Raw genomic sequence first — 23,091 nt, 5'->3', positions numbered from 1 at the left:
ACACACACACACACACACACACACACACACACACACACACACACACAAACACACACACACACACACGCGCAATTAACTGTCATTTTCATTTTAGTCCGTCTTCAAAAACGGTCTACTCCCGCTCTCGTTCTCCGTCCGAAACATTTACTGTCTAATGAGTAACACTCCACCATAATAAAAGACGCATGATGCTAATGAAGCTTCATACTTGACATTAAATATAGAGGGTTTGATCTTTGACCTTGGCATTATGCTCAAAACTAGAGATCTTTGAGATGTGGCTATATAGACGTATGACCTACATTGCCATATTTTGGGTCCAAAGGGTCACCAATGTTGAGGTCCTGTGTCGAACAGAGAAGCTGGAAATAGTCACAGTTATAAAGGAACATTCTTTTGAACTCCTTATGAGGGGCAATAGATACCGGATTCTTCAACTTAATCGCGTAGGTAAATTTGATTTTTTTCAAACAAACATTTTAATACGAGGTATTTCAAGATGAGCCTACATGTTAGGAGGTAAGGCGTCCCGCAACTCTCGCGATAAATATTAATATAAATAAAATAAGAACATGCGGAGAAAATTTGACACAGACCCGACGTTGACAAGCGCCCGATGGCGACTGACGGGGCAGCGGGCGGCGCGAGGTGTGTCGTTTCACCGCTGGGCAATTTTCAAACTTTGTGATAAATGTGAATTTAAACACTATAGGGCTTCAATCGAAAATCAAAATCAAGTAAGTTCTCTGTAATACTTATAAAAAAATTATGTGCATAGATTTAATCGGGTAAGTACGACCTATCGTGTAAGAAATTAGTACATTCTTAGCACAATATCCTTATGTGCATCGTAAATTTTTTTATTAGATGGTTATTTATTAGTAAATACCTTAAGAGGGAGCAGAGGAAAAATTCCTAATCTTCGATTTGATTTTAGAGGGGTATATCCACTTTAAAGTTAAAAATAATATATTGTATGAGTAACTACACGATATATTCAAGCATAGACATTAATCAGAAACATAAAACAATAAAGTTTCCTCGATAGATAAAATTCACGAAATGACCTCTAATTTTACATTTTTTCGTTTCATCATCGAAATGCTACAGGTTATTAAGACAAAAATTAGATAATTAATTATATTTATGCATGATCGAGAACTGTCACCACGGATTTTTTTTTTAATCCCTTTAGTTTTATAGTTATTTTGCTAAAACGAATTTGGTACTTTTAATGCGCAAAATTCAACATCTCCTGTCGCATGTCGCGCGAACTTCAGGCGTATATTTGTCTCACAAATGTGGGCGAAGCCAACGTCAAAACTTTTTTGGCATGCTCCCTCTTAACCACTTGATCTAGTAAAACAGTTTTTCCCGATGACTCGCCGTAAACGAGTGCGACGTCCTCTATGTTCAGCAACTGTTTATCCTATAAATAATTTCGAAAAAAACACTCTATTACTCGCGAGAGCATGAAATCTCTATGCGAGAATAGCAGTATCTCGCGCTTTAGCTTTGCTTTTTTGTCGTGCTAGCCCTACTGATGCCGTCGCCTTCTAGTACTTAACAGTATGCGACTTGATCCGCGACATAATTTTATACAAACTGGATTTTCTGCTTTAAATATCACTTTGTTTACAAAGCCATTTAAAAAAAGAAATATGTAAGTGCAGGAAAAATGTGAAAGTGTTGCCAACCACAAAAACAGTTTTAGTGCAATTTTATAGAAACATCGTTTGTACTGTTTTATTGCAGTAATATTTGCTATTATATATTAAATAAGTAAAAGTCAAATCATGTTTATTTCATAGGTAAGTAAATTACCCTTGAAATCGTTATATTGATAAAACTCTACTGCTCATTCTTAAGACAGATTCTCGTATTGCAGAGAATGAGCAAGAAATTCTAAGGGGTTGCTGTTTGTAAATATGCATTTGAATACATTTATAATTTACAATATTAGATCGAGAATAAAAAGCGGAACGGGTCACAGCCATGGATTTTTGTTATTCAAGTTTTTGTTTCACTGTACCTAGTTTTAAATTCCTTAAATGGTAAATTTTGAATATAACCTGGAATCTTTTTATAGAAGCGTATACATTGATTGTCCCTTAAATGAGTTTGCGGTTTTGTGAAGACAACTATTAAGAACAGCTAGTTTATTTGTTATTCCACGTGTTAATATTATGTCTGTCACCATTGACTTACAATTATCTGGACGTCGGGTCCGCGCTAAAAAGTGTCCGAACTTATAGGTCGTTAAAATCGTATACAGAGCGTCATTCACGCTTTAGTCTTCGTTTGTTCGACTGACAGCGAAGCAAGCAAAATTAGACAGTACTGCGATGACATTACAATTTAAATTCAACGTTTTAGCTTTTTTTTTGTTTTATCTTTGTATTAATAATTATAATAAACTACATTTTCACATAAATGCACTGTGTGGCTAGTGTAAGAATGTTAATCTCTTTAAACTTATCTCTCAAAGACATTGGGGCCCAGATTATAAATTGCCCTAACCGCAAGTTTCGACAGGACAAAGGTGCTATTATTATCGACGGCAGTACCCCAAACTAAAATGCCGTACCTATGTCATTAAACTGTAAAAGTAGCTCGACTAAATCAATGAAGCGGTTTCGACGCCTGAAAATTTCCGTGTTTTTTTAAATCGCGTACACTGCAGAGCTGAGCCGTTTTGATAACTTACTTATATAGCATGTATGTAAATAGCTACTGGATCGTAATGGAAAGCACAATATATTTCCATGTGTTTGATTGTTACTTTTTATGCCATGTTTAAGAATCTACTTACCTATTTCTGTCGCCAAGCAGTGATGTGAACATTACTGCGTTTCGGTTTTGAAGGGTAAGGGTGCTGGTAAAATTACAGGCACATGGGACTGGCAACTTATGCTTCAGGGTGTCATGTGCAGTGGCAATGCCCCACAGATGGGTAGGAGTTGTCCAGCCACTTTACATCATAAAAGAAGCGTATCACAACATATTTAAACTCATTATTTACAAATTATGATTAAAATGATTGAATAGAGCCATAGGTATTGCTTAGTTTACATTAACATTTATTTTATTGAATTTCATTATGTTTTTTTGCGAAACTACTCCACTAATTAGTTATTATTATTCAATACAAAGATAGAACAACATAAAGAAAATTTCCTAAGATCTAATTAGAACCAGCACAGGGGGTCTCTGCGCCAGAGCTGCAAACCTTCGGGTCTACTCCCCCTGTTTCAGACGGATGACGGGCAGACAACGGGAGTAGATTCCCAGGTTTGTAGCTCAGTTGGTAAGAGCTGTGGCGCCGGTTGCCTTTGTTTAATTTGTACATATATTTCTACGACAATTGTATCATCGATATTACTTCATGATATGAACCTTTAGGTACGAAAAAGCATACACAGATATTGTACATAAAATTATCACTGCAAATTAAACTTAATATATTAGTTTAATGCAATGGGGTGCATTGCAAGCATTATAGTGTGTGCCATCGATACGACAAGAAGAAGTTTTACACTTCATTAATTACACTTCAGTGTGTGCTGTGACCTGTCAATTGTTATTACCGTTCTGGTTGCCCATATTCCAGGTCCTGGGATGAACCGCAGCACAACGTTCTCGGAAAGAACAAAAAAATCTCTTTCCGTGGTAGTGATGTGGCCGTCGAAGTCGCTGTTTAGCAGCAGTGAGAGGAGGTGCAAACTCAGCGTCGAGGGCGCTGCCTGTGCTGCTGAATACTTGGATTTCAAGAGACGGAAAACTCAGGTACAAAATTTAACCTTACGTCTTCTCATATCGCCTACAATAACGTAAGTAGTTAGTTTGTACAGCTCAGTTAACGGAATAATATTATTCCGTTAAAATAAATGTGCATCTGTTCAAAAACATTTCTTATTATCAATGTAAATATAATAGGTCAACCGGTGTCATGGTCTAACCGGCTCGAAGGATAACTTTTATACATTTTCTTTTTACTAAAAGTTCTGTATGTTACCCAATAACACACGGCACCGCTTGTCCACGTGACAGACAAAGTGACACAATGTAACAATTGCCACCACAACACAAACAATAATTAAAAGTTTTTTTTCATATTGGTGTACATGTTTGACATATAATTGTACGATATTTTTTAAATTGTCTATACTTATTGAAAAAATACTTTCGATAAGTATCGATAAATACATTTAAAACAGCACTTTATCGAAAGATTTCGAACGAAAATGGTAAGCTTAGACGTTTAACACAAGCAGACATCACGTTCTAGCGCCAACTTATTAAACTAATTTAATGATAGGTAACAAAAACCCAGTAATTATCACTATAATTGTTTCCCTTAGGTGATGATTAGCGGATACATGGATGCGTCGTTCTCGCCACTCATGCGCATGATGTCCAGGACGTACGTGACGCTCGGTCGGAATGTCATCATGGTCGAGATTTTTCCCATTCTCGTGCGCACTTATCCAGTGTAAGAACTTTCAAATACTCTTTATCGAAACTTTTTATGCTTTCAAGATTAAGAATTGGGTTTGTTTGGTGCAAAGTCAAATAATCATTTATTCCATAGCTAAAATTTTTAAACAATCATGACACCAGTCCCTTAAACTTTTCTACTGTGTGTCTGTGCTGTAATGAGGGGGCGATGTTACACACTGCCACCTGAGAAATCTATTCTAATCAGTAACCTCGGTGGCCCAACGATTTCTTCTGTGGGCGCACGATTAGGAGGTCCCGGATTCAATTCCTGGTAGGACGAATTTGGGAAAAATATTTTATTATATTATTAAATAGGTTCTGGTTTGGGTGTTCCTGGCAGTACCCTGTAGTGAATTCCGTTGCTCTTAATTCTTTAGACCAGGTGTTAGGATTGGTATGGTGTCCTGGCACTATTCACTTACCAACAGTTATTCAAATTCAAATTCAAAATTTCATTTATTAAGACTACATGGGTCCATGGTGTTAGTTACATTTACAACAAATGCTTAGAAACTATGTTAGTAATAATTTAGTACACAATCACAAAATAATAAATACAATAAAAATTATAATGAATCAAAAAACCAAATATAAATACAAAATAAAAACTAATTAATTAAATATCCATGTCCAGGATTTATAAAAGCCGATACCCAATGCCTCTGTAAGGCACTATCCGGTCTATCGGCTAATGTCCTAAGTATGCTGTTGGGGCTCCCCAGCATTCTGCGTTTCACTGAAACTATTTTTTTGCGTATTACAGCATAAAAACAGTCAGTGTGTGCATCGGCAAACATACCAGATGCACTGCAGTACCTGGGCAACCCCAACAGCATCCTAAACATGTCGTTATAAAGGACGAGTTATATATCTGGCACATTATTATTATTATATACGAATAGACTATCGTACTATGATACTACTGTAAAACATTTGCAGTGGGTGTACCAAGGATTTAGAGCCATGGTTTAATTGCCAAGTTACCGAAGACGGGTTTGCTGTTGTGCTTAGAAAGAGAGGTTCTTCTTTTACTCAGAGAGCGCTAGACAGTGCTAACAGCATTAAAACTGCCATAGCTCTCAGTCGCGACTCGTCCGTAGTACATTGGATCTCAGTCATTAAGTAGTATACTGTACGAAAGAAGCACGCACGATGTACACGTACCTTTCTGTACGTCTGGCTCGCTCTGGGCAACGATCGGCGAGTATGTTACGCGGATTGACAAATCCTTTAAAGACGGTGCCAAGCACTATATTTTATGCCATCAATAGTATAAGAAGTCTATGCCGTGGACAGGACAAGAAAAAGTAATATACTGGATGTTATATTACGTAATTTGTTAATATGATAATTAAATTTTAAGGTCTAAATTTTGTCATGGTATGGATTTGTTATGTTCCAAATAAACATTTATTATTATCTCCATTATCATCAGCTTACCCGCATCCGTTGCTGGTCATAATTCTCCCCTTGAGCATGCCAAATCTCTCGGGTCCGAAACAATTCCTTGAGCCCCAAAAAAAGAATTGACGTATTGTATATGTTCCATCTATATTAGATGATCTGCGGATAAATTATAAATGAACTGCATTCAAGGTAACACCATCATTATGTTCAAGCATACTAAATTAATATCTGGTATTCTAAAATAATATCGGATCCTCTTTTTTATCTGATTATATGTTGATATAATGATCGTTAAAACGATTGATGACATTAATAACCAGCATATCTTTTGATATCGATCTCCTAATAAAAAAGCAGTTAGCTTCCCAGAACCAGAAACCAATTTGCGTATTTGAAGATGTTTTCAGGTCAAATTATATTAAAATGAATATAATAATAGTATACAAATCTAATCAACATTTACTTAGTTTTCAAAATAAGTGTCTAACTTTAATTTTTAATCATATTTGTCTTAGTTTTGAGGCCCATCACAAATCTATCAAAATTAATTTATTTAGATCAAATATTTTTTGCGTAGCTCAAAACAGGTTAAAATATAGATCGATTTAATTTATTTTATATCTTAGACAAAACGGATCAATCATTAAAAAAGATGACCGCTTAGTTCTTTTTAACCAACTTCTGTGTATTTTTTCTGTATATTTATTTATTCTATATTTATTTATTCTGTATACAATTCGTCTGAGAAGACGTCGGTTCGAATCCAACCGGACCGAAGGAATTTTTTCTGAGTGTTCGATCTTTGTATTAATAATTATAACAAACTAGTGGAGTAATTTCCCAAAAAATAATTGAATATCAATTCAATAAAAATTTTAAATGTAGCTTTTTCACAAACGGCATTATATTGTGCCCAGATCTTAATTAACGTCACGTAAGAAACATCTTTTATAAATCGCCTGACTATTAAACATTATGTCTAGTGTACTTAGGCAATAGATCATAATATGTTTCGACATAAAGTATTTCGCAATCTCTGAAGGTCATATGTCATCATATTTCGAATCGACAACTCCTCTCCCCCTTTGCAGTTAGTTATAGTCGTAAGGGGTACCCCTAAGGGGTTATTCTTTTTTGTACCGATATAATTATTCTGATCTTGAAGATTCCTTTTCGAGTTCGTAGGAATTTCTTTTGTTTATGTCGCAATTGGAGAAAACTTTACTCGTATGTTAAAAATAATTTCAAATCTGATTTTATTTGAATTTAATTTAGTTAAAGTAAAATCAAGCGCAAATAATGTAATTTAGATGTTATAAATCCTCCAGAATCCACACAAATTTGATTCAAAGTGTATTCCATAGCATTTAAATTTATTTGAAAAGAGCAATCCCTAGAGTTTCTTGCTCGTTCTTCTCAGGGACGTCGGTACAATGAACGAGCAGTAGCTTAAATGTGACGTTTTCAAGTGTAAATTTATTTTACCTATGGAATAAATAGTCTTTGACTTTGACTTTGATAAACGTAAATGAAACTTATGTATAATATAACTTTTTTTCGGTTCTAGATCGCAAATGTTTTCTTCAAATTTTCAAGCGATTTCAAGTATCAATTTGTAAAGAAAAAAATCATATGGTTCCTGAACGTTTTACGGACGTTAAATGAAAATTTAAAAAAGGAATGATTGACATTCTAGCGATTTTGGCGTGTTGACATTATTGTCATAGTGTTAATAAGACGAATATAGTAACTCCATACAAACATAGCAGCACGGCTTGTGTATGTGCCCGCACACACATTCGCATAAACGCGCGGTGTACTCGCGTTGCATAGCGGGTCGTCATACGCGCCATTGACTATAGAATTGAGTCGATCACATGGTTTTTAAAAAGAACATCAAATAGTAGACATATTTATTGTTGTGCTTGTGGTAGTTTGAACAAGAATCCTCAATTCACAATTGTTCAGTATTTCATTTCTTTTCGATAATTATACTCCATAATCAAGATACCAATCCACAATACTGATATAAAATGCTTATGGTTATTTCAATATAGTATAAGAATAACTGTGATAAACACCTTAATTTCCGAATTATGTTCACAACCTGTAGGTACAACTAAAATGTGACAACCCTACGTTCCGAGTGAAGTGTAGGCATTTACGCACTGAAGAAGCGGGAGTTGCCCTGCTTGCTCTTATTATCTATGATATTGTCCAGCGAATATATTATTTGAAAAGTTTAAAAGTCGAGTTTTATTGCAGTAAACTTTTACTAGTTTGAGACCAGGTAAATGATGTGATTACCTGGCGTTTTATTATTGTTATTTTGAATATTTTACTCGCCTCTATAATAAATTAAAACTTGAAAATGTCACTTTTAAGCTACTGCTCGTTCATTACGCTGACTTCCCTGAGAAGAATGAGCAAGAAACTCTAGGGATTGCTCTTTTCAAATTAACTTAAATGCTATGCTAACACTTTCAATCAAATTTGTGTGGAATCTAGAGCCATGTCGTCTTTCCATACATCTTTATCTACCACGTAGTCTTCAATTTTGTAATATGACTTTTCAATTAAAACGTTTTTAATGTACTTTTTAAACTTTCGAAATGATAATCTTAATATATGCTCCGGAATCTTATTGTAAAAACGTATACGTTCCCCATAATAGAGTCGTTTAACTTGGTTAAACGAAATCATGGTACCATAAATTTGGACTTAGCTCTAAGGTCAAAACTAATGGATATATTATTTCTTAATGAAATTATGTATATTTTTACGGGCATATAGAACATTTGAGCAAATGTACTGTGATGCCACAGTCATGATACCAGTCACCTTAAACTTTTCTCTGAGAGAGACCCGAGAACTTAAACGGTACACAGAACGAATCACTCGTTTTTGCAATATAAATAGGGTTTGTATGTCTACCGCTTTCTTTCGTTGCACCCTTTGTATCTCCTAATTTTCTATCTAAAGGTTGCCTGACAGAAATATGTAGAGATACTTTGCTAAGACCTCACTGCTTAAGGTCTTCTATTATACATTAACATATTTCGATAAACTGTGCTCATTATTGTTCTGCGTTGGTGTTGTGTTTTTTTAATGTGCAATACAGGTGATTTCATTCGTTCATCTACAATAGGCTTAATTATTTCTTGTAACTAGTTTTTTCTTATACAACTCACAAATTGCTCTGCAATACAAAAACTATAACGAAGTCGTAATCAAGGTGAAATAACTGTGCATTATTTATTGTCGATGTCGTCATCGTCTTCCGTACTACACTAGTATTGCTGTTACATATAATAACAGACAGGTCAAAAACCCTTTCACACAGAAGCGTAAACAATACTTGAAAAGCGAATTTTTAGGGCATTATAAGAGTGGAAACTGGCCAAAACGATGCAAGTGTTAATACAAAATTTGGGGAAATAAGACTTCGGAAAAAGTAAATGGAAATTTCAGCTACGAACTTATATTTTTTTCGGATGTAATAGGCGAATTTGAATAATTATTGGAACTTATAAAATTTCAGAAAAGCGTAATTGGATTTTGCTTGCGATTTTGTTCGATTTTTGTATTACTAATTAAAAGAATAACTTGTTAATATGTCAAAATAGTGAAACATTAAAGGGTAATGAAGAAAACCGTAACGTGTTTTCGGACAAATGAAGCAAAATCTATTCAATAAAAGTCTAAAGGTTTTCGGAGAAACAAAAGTCTGTTAGTCATGTTTCTAGCTTGTGATAGGTAACCAGTTACACGTATGTGCCTGCAAAAACGGGTGCTTTTGTTACCCACTGGACAAGGGTTCATATGTTGGTTGGCGTGTCAAGTATCCCGGCATACCAGGCGGGGCCGTGGATCGTAAACCACGTGGCCATAGCCCCGTCTGATGCGGGGTGTGGGAATACCCAGGGGTTTTTAGTGAGTAGGAACCTCATATTTTTCCTGCGGAAAAAAGTTACACTTGTACCTAGCGTAACTTTATTACGGTAATGTAATAATACACTTAGGAAATGAAACTATTTTCAACCGCCTTTAAAAAAAATTTTTTTGTATGTACATTTATGTTACGCGATAACTTGTGAAATTTTTAATTTTTTTTTATTTTTTACGCCATTTGTTACCCGATATTGATGATTATTTTTTGTTGGAAAGAGGGTACCTCAGAAGTGGTCCCATTTAAATTTGAAGAAAATATTTCACTATTTTTTAATTTTCACTTCATTATTTTTAAGGGTGGTAAACTAGGGGATGAATGACTTTTGAGGTCGGTTTTTTTAACGGAGGTTAGGTTATTCCGGACCTGAATATATTTGTTTTTTTCAAACAAACCAACGTTTCAGGCTCTTTGCATTATCATGGCGTATTAAAGTTGAGTCAGAGGCCCTAGGTAGTCTCGAAGCACGAAATCCTTTTTCACGACCGTTTAAACTCTTTGAGAACCCTCATTATGCAACGATTGCATAATATAGTATTTTATGCAATTTTTTAAGACCTCCTTCAGATTTTTGTCATTTCCTGTGCCCTTACAGGGTCCATAACGATCTTAATTTATGCTACCTACCACCTTGTATATAACATTATGGTATGCAATAAAGTATTGAGTATTGAAACTCCAGTGTGTACACCGTAACGGATTCCATGCTTCGAGTGTAGGGTCCCGGCCGGTAGCGACAAAATACTGTCATTTCTAAAGATAACTTATTGTGTAACAAATGTACTTTATAGACGGCCTTAAGCAAGATTGTTCACTTTTAGTTCTCTAAGAATCCGCTAGATGGCATTGACCCATTTGGCGTTATTTCTGAATCGCGGTGTTAAGATTTTCCCTCGAACAACTACTCGAACACAAAATTGTGTTCGAAAGGTGAAGAGAAACCTGAGAATACAGAGAGCTCAGTAAGGCAACCAGGAGTTGAGTCCCTTCTTGGTAACTGCCCTGCTACCCGGATCTTCTGATATTTCGTACGCTCATATAGGGTGAAAGATTATTGCCCATCATATAGGGTGAATAAACCTCATCTCGCGGAACGGTTTCTAGGAGTGAGTCCCTTCTTGGGAACTGCTACCCGGTTCTTCTAATATTTCGTACGCTCATATATGGTGAATGAACCTCATCTCGCGGAACGGTTTCCAGGAATGAGTCCCTTCTTGTAACAACTGCCCGGTCCTTCCGCATATAGGGTGAAATTGTATTGGCGACATACAAGGTGAAAATAAAAATCTTCTGAACCACTTGGAGTTTTACTTGGCTTGTTTTGGTAACCTCATCCAACGGAAGAAAGAAACTCCCTCCTTTACAATTGTGAATTTTCTCTCTTATTACTATTCAAATTATTTAGCTCTTATTATGGTTTTTGTGTATTTGTCCTGTGTGCTAGAAATATATTACTTATAGTTATTGCGCTGTACCTACCTTTTGCATTGCATTGATACACAAGTGTAATGACACACATTTTTTTTTCGTAATATTTTTAGATAGTTTTGTTTACTTTGTTATGCGTTAATATGTGCGGAAATATATTGTTTCAGATAGTAAAAAAATTACAAATACACATAAATAAATAAGCTATTTCTAACATAATATTGTGCGCGTTCCACAGCGCAGCGCGCATCACGAAGCCTCTAGGTCACATTATAGGAGAGTTCCTGGCAGAGCTGACTCGTCTGGGTCTATCGCCAAATCGAATTGAGATGGTCGGAGGTAGTCTTGGTGCGCACATCGCCTCTTTCGCTTCTATCAAGTACCGAGAGCTCACTGGAAAGCGACCTGAAAGACTTACGGGTATGAAAACCATAATATATAGGTATATGTACACTTGTGTGAGTTGCGAATCCGAGAAATGACGGTGCGAGGTAGTCGTAGTAGTATTTACAGTGCTCAGTCATTCGCTCAAGGTTACGCGATAAGTGCCTACCACTGAGCGTACCGACGTCGGCACAAGCGCTCATACAAATCTTTAATTTATGAGCATTCGTCTCCGCACGATTGCACACGGCCGGCAATATATATAATAATATAATATATTCTCACCTCTCTGAGCGCGAGCTTAGGTTTTTTTTAATCCTAGTGGGTGTCTGGTGTCATTAATCAGATTTAGTAAGCTATTACAGTGTAGACATTTTCGATTTTGTTTGAGAGTGAAGTATGTGTTACGTAGTAACTGTTAGTAATCTGTGCTATTTATATGAGGTATTGCGCACCAATCAATCCGAATTATGAAGTCGAGAATACCTTTATTTCGGATAATTGTTTTCGTGGATCAAAGTACTCGTACGTGATGGCTGCATGAAGGGATGAAGGGAAACAGCATGTATCCATACATTTTTGTTTTATATAATATATAAAACAAAATTGACAGTAGACACGCTCATTCAATAATACCTAACTGTGAATAAATTTCTTGCTCTCTTGTTAAGTTCATCTTAATTATTAAAAATGTTTCTCTGTAAGGTCCGTTCAACAGAAGGTGTACCCAAAACCCAACGCCTCTTCATAGTTATGTACTAACAAGGCCAAAGGTTCACAGAGATTGAAAGGACAAATAGTAAGTAGGAGTATGTAGGTGTACAAGCGATATTCGATATTCTCGGATTCATATCGGACTTAGTGCACAAGCATCATACGGAGTTGGTTCGAGTTTTCTGGATCTGTATATTCTCGGATTCAGGACGGATACGAAAAGTATGCAAACGCTCTAATTCTGCCGCCCGCCAAATAAAACGCCACAAAAAAACCAGAACCCAGTTTCGGAATATTGTATTAGGGGAGCATGGGGGAATGGGAGCCTACTAAGGAAAACAGACAATAAAAGCCATAATTTATACAATTAAAATTTTTAATAGTTATGAACGTACGCTTCCCATATCTGGTTACTAGATAATCACAGAGAAAATATGAAACTAAAATAAAATAATTGGTTGAAAAAGAAAATACTTAAACATGTCATTCGCTCTCATTGCCCCACAGAACGGGAAATGGGAGTCGGTGAAATCCCGTATGTCAAATGGGAGCCATTATAGATGTCTGAAAAAAAAAAGTATAAATTAAATTTTTATTGAATTGATATTCAATTATTTTTTGTGAAATTACTCCACTAGTTTGTTATAATTATTAATACAAAGATCGAACACTCTGAAAAAATTCCTTCGTTCCGGTCGGATTCGAACCGAAGTCTTCTTGCATACCGTGCCAGACGCTATATGCCGCATAGAAAAATTCGTGAGGTCCGTTGGTTCGTTCCGTGGCTTAGTTGGTATAGCGTCTGGCACGGCATGAAGACGTCGGTTCGAATCCGACCGGATCGAAGGAATTTTTTCTGAGTGTTCGATCTTTGTATTAATAATGTACCTTAAATAAAGTACCGTATGGAAATAAACAAGGTGTTAACGGAATATCCAGTGAATATTGCAATGGGATAAGGAGAGCCAAATAGCTCTCATTATCCGCGTAACATCGAATTGAAAAAGGAATTAAAACACTAAAAACATTTCTATTGTTATTGTGATTTCAAGTATACCTTCTAAAATTTGATAGATATGGTGACATAGCTAGTGTAAATACAATGTAGTATCTATGCATTTTATTGCTTGGGATGATGAAATTTGGCAAAGTTTATAAACGTAGAGTGAAAAACACACAACCATCTCATACGACTAAACTTGGGGTTCTACAGGGGCGCGGGACTCGAACCTCGTCGAACGTTAACGAAGAAGACATAGGGACATACGAGCATTGGGAAAGTCCAGTTTAACACCGCTCTCATTACCCGCGGGCTCCCAATACCCCACGTTCCCCTACATGTTATTTTGTAAATATTTTAGACTTTGAATTGCCTCCGTGGCCAATTAGTTACAATGCTGATCTCCAACGCAGAGGTCCCGGGCTCGATTCCTGGGCTGGGAGAAATATTTACGTACGACCTACATTTATTTGTATACATAACATTGCACCCGCGATACAGGGTTTCCCTAGTGCGGGGCTGTGAGTGTGTGCGATTAAAATAATAATAATAATGAACACCCTGAGCTTGATGACATTAGATCGAACAGCTAACTCGTCAAAAAAATAAATATAATCATCAACACACTAACAAAATGTGTTTCATTGTATTCTACTTATTCATCACTTACATACTCTACCAACGTAATCATCGATGGATATCGATTATTACTTAACAGCTGTGAAGAGAATGTTTATACGCATAAATTAAGTTAAATTTAAGTTAATTAATACGTGTAAACCAGTCTATTCGCCGGTTAATAATAGTCCAGCAGACCGGCACCGATGTAAAAAAGGTCAACACGTACAATTTAAAGTATAACACAGCCGTTCAACTTTGCGGTAAGGTTGTTAGAGGACTAGTTTTCGTGACCCAGCAGACTAGTACAATCAAAGCCACGCAAAAAGCTGTAGAAATTGAAAGTGGTCGTTATAGCGGTACCATAGATTACCGTAAGGATTTTAAACTTCATTGCACGCTTGCTAGGCCGTTTAGGTTTGTTTAGCTATGGTACAATGACCGTTAAGTATAAAAAATGACTCAGGATTGTTATCAAATTGGTTTGAGTCTTCCGTTTTCGTCGTACGTTGTATATATATATATATAGGCGAGACGTACCAAATATTGGATACGTGCACAATACTGGATACCCCGCTATAATGAAAACTAAACAACACCATCTTCATTTAAAAATTAGGACTTCTTCGTCAATGTAAGTTACCAATATTTTGCTAGTTGTCTACGCCATTTTTGCCTTCGGTTAGTTGTCAACATTCATAAGTGATATTATATTTTGTGTACTAGCTAGGCGCATAGTTAGAATACAAAACTTAATGCATTTTAGCGATAATTGTGCAGGTAGAAATTTTCTTAACCGATTATTGTACGTACAAGTAGGTAGTTACCTGAATATTGGATACCTAAGTATCCACAATACTAGATATCCGATATTGGGGTACCTACATCACTGGTTGGGTCTTTCACATTCAAATGTTTAATTATTTGTTTAATTGGGGGATCATTAAAAAAGATGACCGTTGAGATTTTTGCCTACCTACTGCTTTTGGAAATTTCAAAGGATCATTTAAATAGAGTGTACCCTATACTGGATATCCAGTATTGAATAGTATACCATATACTGGATATCCATTATTAGGGTAGGACAAGTGAAAACATCGTTGATTTTTGTAATTAAAACCAAATACTTATATAAAAAATAAATGAACATAGATATAAGTTTAATTCATTTTCTAATGTAAAGCCTTTAGATAGACAATGACTATGACTGCAATAAATATAATTTTTTAATATTATATTAGTTCTTAGGTTTTCGCGATTGTTACACATAGGAAATAAAACTATTTTTCCGGATTTAAATCGCATATATTTGTTTTTTCAAACAAACCGACGTTTCGGGCCCTTTACAGGTCTCATGGTCACGGTTGACTGAGGTGGTAGTCTTCAACCAGTTAAGTCTAATATTGATGCAAACCACTCTATTTTTTCACTATAGTTACAATAGTTATTAATTAAATACCTGATTTTTTATTTTACAAAGAAAACATTCCAATTTACGCTACATTAAGTTTTACAAATAATTTTATTGAATGAATTTTTATTAAGTTCAATTTATTATTAATTAATAATAGAAATTAGAATAAACTAATACATATTAATTAGTACTGCAGTCTTATGTCTGTTTCGGATTTTTCATTAGAGGAAATACTGGATCCCAAACTTGTGGTACGGAGAAACCATCTTCCCTGTTGAAATTAGGATGTTTTCTAATTTCAATGACCTCTCGCAGCATCCTGGTTTGTTTGAAAAAACAAATATACGCGATTTAAACCCGGAAAAATAGTTTCATTTCCTATATTATATTAGTGTTTTTTTCGAATGTTCAAAAAGTATCCGATATTTGGTACGTCTTCCTTATTATAAGACATTAATAATAATAATAACGCACACACTCAACATAGCCCCGCACTAGGGAAACCCTGTGTCGCGGGTGCCATGGACACACACATAGACGACCACAAATTACACCCAAACTCACGAGAGAAATAAATGTAGGTCATACAAATATTTCTCCCGGCCCGGGAATCGAACCTGGGACCTCTGCGTGGCAGTCCGGCATGGTAACCGTTCGGCCACGGAGGCAGTTAATTGTTGAAACCTTAGAATAATAACGCAGTTGAAACGATAAATATTATTGAAGTTAAGAGTCTATACTAACTCAGCTTGAATTAAATTTTTTCCCGCATTAATACGGTTCATTTTGGTTTAATCGATTGGCAGGACACTGGCTTTATTTCCGAATTAATTTTTTTACAAATTATATTAAAGTCATTTGAAAAATGAGTATCGTATAGTATACGTACTCTATTTAGTTTAGTTGATATAAAAAAAAATTACACAGTCTTTTTATGATACAAAATAATGCGACGAACAAGGCGTATGAGTGGTTGTAAGCGACACGCCTGTCCATAACAGTTGCAGTGCCACTCAGAGCTTTAAATCGCAAAGATCTGAGGGCGCGCCCGTCACCTTGAGACATAAATTGAGAAGTACCGTGTGCCCGTAATTTCACTATCAACAATTATTTTCATTAAAATTGACTAATTTAATCATTGACTTACAATTATATGGACGTCGGGTCCGCGCTAAAAAGTGTCCGAACTTATAGGGCGTTAAAATCGTATACAGAGCGTCATTCACGCTCTAGTCTTCGTTTGTTCGACTGACAGCGAAGCAAGCCAAATTAGACAGTACTGCGATGACATTACAATTTAAATTCAACGTTTTAGCTTTTTCATATTCCTTTACATGTCACTACGTTTAAATAGGTTGACTTGGGACATTGTTTTCGTGGTTTTTGTATTAGACCCGTCGTCCATTTATTTGTAAGTCAATGAATTTAATAAATACATGCGTTAAAAAAACATGTTACTCCTAGTTTGATATAATTATTAATACAAAGATCGATCACTCAGTAAGTAATCCCTTCGAGCAGGCCAGATTTGAACCGACGACGTCTTCTAGCATACCGTGCCAGATCCTATACCAACTAAGCCACGGAACGAACCAGCGGACCTCACGAATTTTTCTGTTTGTTTTCGTGTCCTTGTATTTGGTTTTTTCAACGACTTTTTAGCCGTAGCGCCATCTATCAGAAATCTTAAGTATTTCGTCACCCAGTTATATATACGATATACCTTTGCAGCTACCAGCCCTGCCTAGACCCTTCAAAACCGGAACGCAGTGTGTTGTATTTGTTGCCCAGCAGTTGACGACGACGATCAATAACATTTTTAATTTAAATTCATCGCACATTAGTACAGTAAAATAAAATTAGACAATAAGCCCACTCCAAAGTAAATCAGCTTCGCTAAAAAAGCTTTGAATTTTTTTCAGCTTTGGATCCGGCTGGACCCTGTTTCCGCAACTTGCCAGAAACAGAGAGGTTCCAGGCTGACGCGGCCATTCACACAGATGCTTTGCATACCAACATTGACGGCTTTGGCATCGCTGATGCCATTGCACATGTAGACTTTTATGCTAATGGAGGTAAGTTCGAACAAGCAATTCCGTGGTGCAGGATCACGTAGTACTCGTTTAACATCTTGGGAGAGATCCTTCTCCATCTGTGTAGTGCTTTATACCAGTTGAATGAAAATTAATTAACGGCAGTTACCTATTTCTACCGCCAAGCATGTGCAAGCAATGCTTACATTACTACGTTCTTTAGGGGTGGTGTAGAAATTACAGGCACATGGGACTTGTCAACTTGTCTCAGGGTGACATCTCGTGGTCGTATCTGACATTTTTGTCGTAACTACGTGAGACGTAGGCAAGATCTTCAATCGTCTTTAAACATAATATTAATAACGAACATTCTCGACGTTTTTATATTTAATTATAATACTACACGCAAAATAGGCGCCTTGACGTCAAGTTGCGGACACCAGCCCGTTACACCAAGTACCAAGTTATAAAACTTTTAAAAAACCGATACAAAGCAACACACTTCAAAAAAGCCACTACACCACCACATTCAATATGGCCAGTTTAAATACGCCAGTCTTACCGTAAGTAGAGCTGGGTCGACTGTCCTGGCAGCATCACATCAAGGTCATAATATTGTAAGATCATCAGAATTCCATACTATAGCAATTTCAAGTCAATCGGTTGTCCGATGTCCACTTGTGTGGAAGTAAAATAACTATTCTCTATGACCGAAAACTAACATACTCAGGGCAGAATTTAAAGTTTTGGCGCTGTTAGGGTCAAATGCTTTTTTAACCGACTTAAAAAAGGGGCTTCTCAATTCGCTTAAACTATTTATTTAAATTTCAATAGGTACTACTACATGTTCTCTACATTCCCTTGTTATGAACTCTATGTTAATAGAAACAAGAATCTAAAAAACTTGTCTGTTAATTTTAGGGACTTGTACATAATTTCACGGAACGACTTTCCAGATACATTTAATTTAATTTTAATAGCAAAGAGTTTGTTTACTTAAATTATGAAATAAAAATTCAGGGACCCGATAAATGTATTTTTTTGTATGTATGTTAACGTGATAATTTTTTAAGGCATTTGTGGACCGATTTTGATGATGCTTTTGTTGGAAAGAGGGTACCGTTGTATTGATCTCATCCCAGAAAACTGAAGGAAATATTCCACCCCTAAGAGTGGGAAAGTAGGGGATGAATCCGGTTTCGCGCACTTTAAAGTAACCGATTTCAATAAACCTTGGCAAATATATGTAATATCACGAATTTTTGGGGTCGTTTTTTTTTTTATAAAAAAGTTACAATTATAAATATTTTATTTTCACCTCAGCAGCTCGAACAAGGCTATTTTGCTGTGTGAAATCAGTGAGCAAAATCTTATTTTGCTCACTCCGTGAGAAAAAGTAGCTTTTTGCTTTTTAAGTGGAGACTTGTCATTTAATGCGAAGGGGTCTAATACAAATTCGACATATTTCAAAATCAGTCGCTCCGTCCCTTTCACTTCATTACAAGAAAAAGGAAAAAGAAAATTATGGTTTATTCGTACTTCGATATTTAAGCTACATAGTAGACCCCCACAAAATGGCTGAACGAGTGCACGTTCGGAAACTCGTCAATTCATCTAAAAGATAAATTATGTGAGAAATACAAATACGATTTTATACTATGATAATTTAGTTTTTACAATTTTCATTAAAAATAAAGCAAGTGTTGCAATAAAAATATGCTAAATTTATAACGTCAATTAAAGATAACAATATTTACAATGTGTGATTTCAATGAATACAAGCGAGAACGTTCCGGAACGCAATAAATAAAAGCGCGCTTTCTTTTTTTTTAATTCAAAATTTCTTATTTGCTTGCGATAGGTACTTCTTTGATAGTTAATTGGATACCTACCTACGTAATAAAATAGAAAATATGAGCGATTCCAGTGAAGACGACAATTTTTTAACTCCTCCAGAGTTAGTTGAAACTGTTAAAAATGCTGAACTAAGTTTCTTGCCTAGTAAATCTCGTGAAAAGTACCTGAAAGTCTACGAACATTTTGACAAATGGAGGCACGAAAAGGGCGCAGGAAACACTATGTCGGAAACTGTGCTTCTGTCTTATTTCATTGAAATGTCGCATACAAAACAGCCGTCAACGATGTGGAGTATATATTCGATGTTGAAAGCTACATTACAAACTAAAAATAACGTCCATATAAACACTTACGCAAAGCTGATTGCGTTTTTGAAAAGATCGGCCGTCGGCCACAAATCAAAAAAATCGAAAGTTTTCACGGCTGCTAATATTGAAAAATTTCTTAATGAAGCTCCAGATTGCACTTTCCTAGCCGCAAAAGTAAGTATTGAATATTATTACTGTTGTCGTAGCGTTATATTTTAATTGTTAATACAATTTGGACTTTGGTAGTTATGTTATCAATTTCTATCAACATAATTATACTTACCTACTTAAATGTGTTGTTTTGGCGACTTGTATTGGAACTTTATGGTTAAAAATAACGCTACATATTATGAGAAATCCACGTTTAAGACTGCTCTAAAAGACACAATACTTATTGACGTTTTATTTATGTTTCAGGTCATCCTTATCATTGGAATAAACGGAGCATGCCGCTCCAACGAGTTATTGAATCTAACTCCTAATGCCATTGAACAACATTCCAGCGACCTTCTTTTGATTAACCTGCCAAATACGAAAACAAATATAGACAGGTCGTTCGTCGTCCGTGAGGAATACGCACACGTTGTCCAGAAATATAAAGCATTGCGCCCTCCCAATACGATCACAGACCGCTTTTTCATACAATATCGTAATGGAAAATGTACGCGGCAACCGATGGGTATTAATAAAATAGGAGCGACTGCACGAGAAATCGCAACATTTTTAGATTTGAAAGAGCCGCAGCTATACACTGGCCACTGCTTCAGGCGAACATCAGCCACTCTTTTGGCAGATGGAGGAGCTGACCTCACAACGTTGAAGCGCCATGGCGGTTGGAGATCAAATACAGTGGCTGAAGGATATATCGAAGATTCAATAGAAAATAAATCAAAAATCTGTAAGCGTATTATAGATTCGATAAACCTAAAACAGACTTCGCATTCTTGGGCACAACCTAGCACCTCCAGTGATGCGAATCATACCCAAACCCGCCCAGAATCACCAACTTTTACGGTGCGGGAAGGGTCACAATCCAGCTCAACTCATAATGAAACCTCGACCACTACTCAAGTAGCAAACACTACGACGATTACTGTTCCAAATAAAACAGTAACTTTTAATCTACAGAATTGTACAAACTTCACGTTCCACTTTTAATTTTTTGTAAATTCTGTATTTTTGTAAATATACAATGATGCATTTGTTTTCATGACGTGTTTTTATTACTTGTCCCTTTAGTATATATATATGTTCTCGCTGCTGAGGTGAAAAGTTGTATGTATCACGCGAGAGCAAAGTTATTTTGCAGCTCGTATTTTTGAGTCCCTCGCTTCGCTCAAGATTCTAATTCTGAATCACTCGCTACGCTCGTGATTCAACTATAGAATCTTTCGCTTGCTCAGGACTCAAAAACAGCACTCGCACCAAAAAACGACTTTGCTCTCTTGTTGAACAAATAACTATTGGTGTGAACCCTGACATTTTGCAAATATGGCACCGTGGTAAATCGCTCCTGAACATACTATCCAATAAAATTAATTATCTCTTATATTCCGAGTACTTTGTTACGATTTTGGAAACCACTAAACATTAAGTTATAAATTACTATTCTTAGATATCTTCCCTCTTAAAACTAACTTTCTCTAGTTACATAATTGTACTTTACTATGAAATTTAACTGCCGAAAGGTTTATAATTACTTATAAATGGTAATCAGACGTTTGAATTGCAAATTTAACAGTATTTAGTCAGCACGTGGCATCCATGTTATTTAACATGCGCTATAAAATTAATTTAAAAACGGAGAAAAGCGTAGTGTAGCAGTTTCTATAGTTATCAGTGGTGGTCCGCATAACAAGATTTTCATCGACTTGTGTTAGACATTGGTTTATCTAATCTAGAAATGAACGAGACTAGATAATATTTTTTTAAATCTAACTATAAGTACCGTAAGCATACTATAATGGTAAATAAAAGCTCTTCAATGTTATATTTTGAAACCTTGTAACTATCATTAGCCACTTTACTATTAAAATGAAAAAGAATGTCCAATTTCAACAAGCAACCCGAGCCTATCTTCTTGTGAGTATAATGCATAGACATAATTATTAATTCTAAACTGACGTTGGCGACGACCGCCATAAATTTATATTATTTTTACAAAACTGATATTGGCGTAATCTTAAAAAATGCACTGGCAATACAAAAAATAATCATAAATTGAATTTCTTTTGTACCGAAAAAAATAACACCAGTTCTTCAAGTCTTTTTGATTCATATTTAAGTTGGTCCATCTGATGTAAACTGAAAACTCGACATATTAGAACCTTGTATTATGTAAGCACTGAAATTTTACCAAATCGGAGGGACTGTAGCAGGAGGAAGTCATCATCATTATTTTAAACAATTTTAAAGGATTTTGGTCGTTACTTTTCATTAACTAAAGCGTAATTTTTAATCTTTCCAGGTGAATACCAACCATCAATGACCGGCAACTTCATCCTACCATGTTTCCTAGTCTGCAGCCACGTACGAGCCGCTTTCTACTGGAATTTAGCATACAAGAACACTGATAAATTCGTCGGAGTTCGCTGCGACTCTGTAGCGAGCGTCCGCCACGGCCGATGCTACGACGGCATAATTGAAACGAACTATTTAGGTCCCAAAACAAATTTTAGTAAACCTGGAATATATTACTTACCTACCACAGAATTCGTGCCATATTTCGTTGAAGATGGCACGAAGTCACGAGATTACGGCGTTAATAATTATTTATTGAAAACTGCACCTGACGAAGATCTCATAGTATGACATGAAATAAAAGTACTTAATATTATGATAGCATTTTTTATTCATAAGTCCGTTAAAATAAGCAATAAACAACAACTACTTATTATGATTTTGTTAGGCCGAAATACGGTTCGTATAAAAAACTACCTAATGTATGTATATATACAGAGCACATTACAAACGTCAGTCGATTTGAAAGCTCTGGACGGGGCGAGCCCTGTGATATTTTGAGCTGTACTGGAAGCCTATTAGACATTCCACTTTACCCTACATTTCGTTAGAATCAGGCGCGTACGGCGAATTAAACTGTCACAAGACTATCTTTATTTTGTTCTAATTGTTTTCTATAGTCAGATTTCTAATTTGATTTCTTATTTTTAATTATAATAAAAAGAACTCAATAAGGGTCGCCTCAAATGGCCATCACCAGGCGACGCGATGCAGCGATGCGTTAAAATGAGCAATATACCACAACTCTATGAGAAGTTTACTTTTCGTTAAACAAACAATTAAAAAGAAGATAATGTAATATTCTTTACAAAATAAAGTTACACATTTTTTGAATAGAGTAGAGACTAAATGTAAATGATATTTGGCAAATTAACATTTAGAAATCTTTAATTTTATTTTTTATTCTTTGTTTTGTGAGAGAACAACACAAGAGTTTGACCTCCATCTCACCTGATGGA

General features: G+C 35.7%; 1 protein-coding gene across 1 annotated transcript in view; it reads left to right on the top strand.

Annotated features, from left to right (window-relative positions):
• LOC113225662 (lipase member H-like) overlaps positions 1-22,423 on the top strand; it is a 23,910-nt gene extending 1,487 nt beyond the window's left edge. Inside the window, exons 2-6 of the mRNA XM_026458038.1 lie at positions 3,611-3,786; positions 4,362-4,492; positions 11,523-11,704; positions 17,337-17,489; positions 22,080-22,423. Of these exons, the coding sequence (XP_026313823.1) occupies positions 3,611-3,786; positions 4,362-4,492; positions 11,523-11,704; positions 17,337-17,489; positions 22,080-22,423 (986 nt within the window). The remainder of the gene's footprint in view (positions 1-3,610; positions 3,787-4,361; positions 4,493-11,522; positions 11,705-17,336; positions 17,490-22,079) is intronic.
• The last annotated feature ends 668 nt before the right edge of the window (positions 22,424-23,091 follow it).

Source organism: Hyposmocoma kahamanoa, unplaced genomic scaffold (assembly GCF_003589595.1).
Source record: "Hyposmocoma kahamanoa isolate Upper Pololo Valley unplaced genomic scaffold, ASM358959v1 169, whole genome shotgun sequence".
Lineage (NCBI taxonomy): Eukaryota > Metazoa > Arthropoda > Insecta > Lepidoptera > Cosmopterigidae > Hyposmocoma > Hyposmocoma kahamanoa.
Note: the sequence above shows the minus strand (reverse complement) of the source record. Positions and strands in the feature narration are given on the sequence as shown.